Source organism: Nelumbo nucifera, chromosome 8 (assembly GCF_055504915.1).
Source record: "Nelumbo nucifera cultivar China Antique chromosome 8, China Antique-T2T, whole genome shotgun sequence".
In the NCBI taxonomy this organism is placed as follows: domain Eukaryota; kingdom Viridiplantae; phylum Streptophyta; class Magnoliopsida; order Proteales; family Nelumbonaceae; genus Nelumbo; species Nelumbo nucifera.
This window is the reverse complement of record NC_142656.1, coordinates 13,934,934-13,939,126: the sequence shown is the minus strand read 5'-3', so window position 1 is coordinate 13,939,126 and position 4,193 is coordinate 13,934,934. Positions and strand designations below refer to the sequence as shown.

General features: G+C 36.8%; 1 protein-coding gene across 1 annotated transcript; it reads right to left on the bottom strand.

The window, feature by feature from the left end:
* Positions 1–1,121: 1,121 nt before the first annotated feature.
* Positions 1,122–3,970, bottom strand: LOC104592388 (transcription factor HY5). The gene is made up of 4 exons (XM_010251735.3): positions 3,811–3,970; positions 3,173–3,356; positions 2,911–3,067; positions 1,122–1,361 (listed from the first exon to the last, which is right to left on the bottom strand). Exons 1-4 carry the CDS (start codon positions 3,905–3,907, stop codon positions 1,287–1,289), a joined length of 513 nt encoding a protein of 170 aa, XP_010250037.1. The 5' UTR covers positions 3,908–3,970; the 3' UTR covers positions 1,122–1,286.
* Between the last annotated feature and the right edge of the window lie 223 nt (positions 3,971–4,193).

The window sequence follows — 4,193 nt, the reverse complement described above, 5'->3', positions numbered from 1 at the left end:
GGCCCTGCTCGTTTTTCGATAAGTTATTTACCCAGGTAAATGCAGTTACGTGGTTAAGTTTTTCTTAGGAAACACCGGATAAGTGCATTTACCCATGTTCTTTTATTTCTCATATAAATAAGACAATGACCATTTTAGCCATAAAAATCCATTATTAAAAGAGGTATTTTTGTCCCATTCAAGTGTTGGCAACTTTCCCCTTAGGTGGGAAAGTTATTTACTCACCTAGGGGATGGGTATCACCTACCCAGGTAAGTGGTACCCTAATCCCCACTTAAATCTGGAAAAAAAATGAGATTCTTAGTCGATGAGAATTAAAATCTCATTGGCTAACTTTCCCCTCTCTCAAAAGTAGAAAAAATAACACTCCCAAGAAAATTGAGGCGACCAGGGGTCCATGTTCTTGCTGGGTTGTTAACGCTAGGGACTATGGAGTATCTTTTCTTCTCCGGCATTTGGGTTGCCGAACACTATTTCGAGGAACTGTTTGGGTTTTTTGATTTTGCTGGTCCATGACTGATACGACTTGGTCAATTGGAATTTTCAGGTATACCCTTAATTACAGGGGGCTGCTTAGGTTGAAAAGTTTAAAGAAAAAGATCAACAATGCTTTCAAAAGAAAAGGGTAAATTTGAAATTGCAAAAAACAATTAATGATAGCTATAAACGGCCCTAAATGTTTCATTAACTGAGGGCCTGTTATGTCATGCAAAGTCATCTTAAAAGGTAGTGCAATTAATTTTTGAAACTACAAGTTATATATAAGTCAATGTTTTGAAAACTGAGGTCGAACTAGAACCGTTTTGGTCATTAGTTTTTTGGGTTAGAGTTCGACTGTCTGCTTTGAATGGGCGATTCATTATAATTTAAAAAGAAAAAAAAAATAATTAAAACAATTAAAATAAAAATTATCAAAATCATTAAAACAGAACTGATTATCTAGACAATTTTCGGGACAAATGGTCCGATCGTCCAAATTAATAACGATCCAAATCATGATATATGTAGTTTCCTCCAACCTCAAGGTATATACAATTAATTAGCTCTAGGTTTAAACAACATATAAATGTAAGATACGATACATGTTGTTATCCAAACCAACCGACATGATACACAGTAGATCAATTTAATTGTGCTTTTCATGTAGATAGAATAAACATCTCCATGCTCAGTTCTCAGTTTTCACATCTTTGATATATCATCTCCCTCCCTTCAAGGTTGAAGCCACTCCAGAAGGATTAAATAAAAGAAAAATGGCGAACAAAAATTGAAAATTTAACTTGTTCTCACTCACCAACTCTATCTGCATTGTTACTACCATTCCCTCCTTCTCTCCTGCCTACAGTGGTGTTCTTCAAAATCTGCAAAATTAATACAGAGAAATGGCAATACAGTTAGTTAAAGATGTGAAACCATTAAGAAGTAGCCACATGTTAGTGCCTTTATTTACCTACATACACATACACAGAATGGGATTCATTATGCACATAATATATTTATTCAAGAAAATATCCCTGTCCAGGCTGCGTTTGTTTGCAATGCAAATCTGATTCAGTTTTGCATTTATTTATTTGGTGATTTGTACTCTTACCTGATGCAAAACTTGCACACTTTATTTCATTTATATTCATAAGTAGTGCTAATTTTGCATCAAAGTTTTTATGCAAAATATGCATCACTTCCTCCTACCTAAGGTTCAGTTTGGAAGGAGTACAAATACAAATATGTAGAGTGTAAAACCTTGTATTTTGTATGTATTTATATTGTACATATTTGTAGTTGTACTCTTTCCAAACTGAGCTTTAATTCTCTCTCATAAAATGTTGGGATCACATCAATTTGCTTCATACCTTATTCCCCCAAAATTTCTTTTCATATAAATTGGGGACCACATCATTTTACTATTTACTTGTTATGAACAAACAAACAAGGCTAAATCTGAAACAAAAAGTAAACCAAACCAGAATTTACACTCAGTCTTTTTGCACCTCTATCCACTTACCAGTGCATATACAATTTGCATTGCAACCAAACAGAGACTTAGGAGGCTCCATTTGTTTGGGATGCAAAATTTACATCCCAAATTACTTTGCAATTTGTCTCATTTGCACTCATTGAGAATGCAAATTTACACCACCTTCTCCCCACTTTCCTTCTTGTAAGTGGGAGCTGCATCATTTTATTTTCAATTTTACTCCTTCCAAACAAACAACCATCTCCTATAAAGTGGGGACCATATTATTTTATTTCCCATTTTACTCCTTTAAACAAAATAAATAAATAAAATAAACCCAAAACAAAAGTAAATGGTGCAAGTAAAATTTACACTGCAAACAAGAAAGACCCTTAATTCGAAAAGAGAGATTTTAAGGAAAAAGAACAAAAATCTCTCAACCCTTAATTTGTCAAAGAAACTTAAATTGACCAAACTATCCTTCCAGAGACTTAACTCTTCATTCATCAACATGTGGCACTCGTTTCCTACTTTTCAAATGGCTTAAGAAAGGACAGATTAGGTAATAATGTTTAATTGTTCATCAGCATAAAGTTATATGAATTCATGCCTAAGTATTCACAGAAACCAAATAATAATCAGTGGACCTATATGGGCCCACCCATCGTACACTTTTTAGTGGTAAGCCCATGGCCCATAACCCTTTTGCAATAATTATACAATTGGTGATATTTTCACATGACCAAATCACCCCTCTATGAAATTCTAATTTGCTTATTTAATCTATCAGTAGATGATGATTTTGCATACATGCATGTATGTGTATGTTACCATGTAGGTGTTGAATCATTGAATGTAATAAGTGACATTCCATGAGGATGATGACGACGATAATCAATCTGAATGATCATATCATGATGGTAATGGGTGGGGGGGAGGGAGTGCAGTGTGCATACTTGTCTAAGCATCTGGTTCTCATTCTGCAACGTTGAGAGCCTCTCTTCCAGCTCAGAGTTCTTTTGCTCCAAGTCCTTAACCTTCGCCTCCAGCTCATTCAAGTAGGCCTTCTTTCTTTCTCTAGCTTGTTGCGCTGAAACTCTGTTCCTCAGCAACCTACGTCGACCAACAAAAATTCCATTAATATCCCTGCTACATCTCTCACCGATGACTTTTCTCGTAGCCGGAAAAAATGGCGTACATGGCCGGACCCCCGCTTACCTTTTCAATCGTTTGTTCTCTTTGTCAGCTGGGCTTCTACCTCTCTTCCGCTGAACCACTTCCGCAGTGGCCTGAACCCGGTCTGCACCCGCAATCGAACCAGCGTCTCTGCCGGATGTAGACGGACAGGCGGCTTCGCTCCCTATCTCCGGCACTCTCCTTATTTCGTCATCGCTCTCCAATCCTTTTAAACCAGCAAAAGAATGTAACAGAGAGAATGATAAATCCACTGAAAAAAACAAGTACAAAGTTGGGAAAACGCGTTTTTCTTAAAATAATAATAAAATAAAATAAAATCTGACATAGAATAAAATTTCCGGAAGAGAAAAAAAAAGAAAAAAGAAAAACAGATCGATGTGAAGCAAGCTTCACCTTCAAAACCCAAAAGAAAAAAAAAAAAAAAAAAAAAAAACAATAGTTAATGACACGACAGAGACCAAAGAAGAAGCAGCATATTTTTTTTGCCGGAGAATTCGTTAAAAACCATCACTATTTCCGGTGAGAAGAATATACCCAGATGATTAAATCAGATAAGCAGGCAAATTCATCAGAGAAATCGAATGAAGAGGAACTAGGAAACACTTCTGAACGATAACTGCAATCGTTTCGCAATCAAACGAAAGTCTTAAAAGTCATACCTTCTTTGACTTCCAGCTGAAGAGCAGAGCTGGAAGATCTCTCGCTACTGGAAGGCAGAGAATTTGCTGCGATAGAACTCGCCGCTTGCTCTTGCATTTTGGTCTGCGCTCAACGAGATCAGAGGATGATTTCTTACTTTCTCTGTTTCTTTTGTTTATTTGAGAGCTGGAAAGAGCGGGTTATTATTATTACCGTAGGTAAAGAGCGTCAGAAGATCATATTACAGCCGTTGGTTTCAACTGATTGGACGGTTGTAAAGCGATGAGCGTGGAAGTGCAGGGACCATATGGAGATCAATGTATCCAAAGGCGAGGAAGAAGAGCGTGGAGAATTTTAGACCGTCTGATGTAAAAATCGAACGGGTGACGAGGCGGTGCAATCA

Bases quoted from the DNA above. Each gene is read 5' to 3' on its own strand.
- LOC104592388 (XM_010251735.3), bottom strand. From the start codon at position 3,907: ATGCAAGAGCAAGCGGCGAGTTCTATCGCAGCAAATTCTCTGCCTTCC. The intron at 3,357-3,810 runs GTATGACTTTTA...CTGGTTTAAAAG, and splicing joins TCAGCTGGAAGTCAAAGAAG to GATTGGAGAGCGATGACGAA. The intron at 1,362-2,910 runs GTATGCACACTG...TTAATTTTGCAG, and splicing joins AGAACCAGATGCTTAGACAA to ATTTTGAAGAACACCACTGT.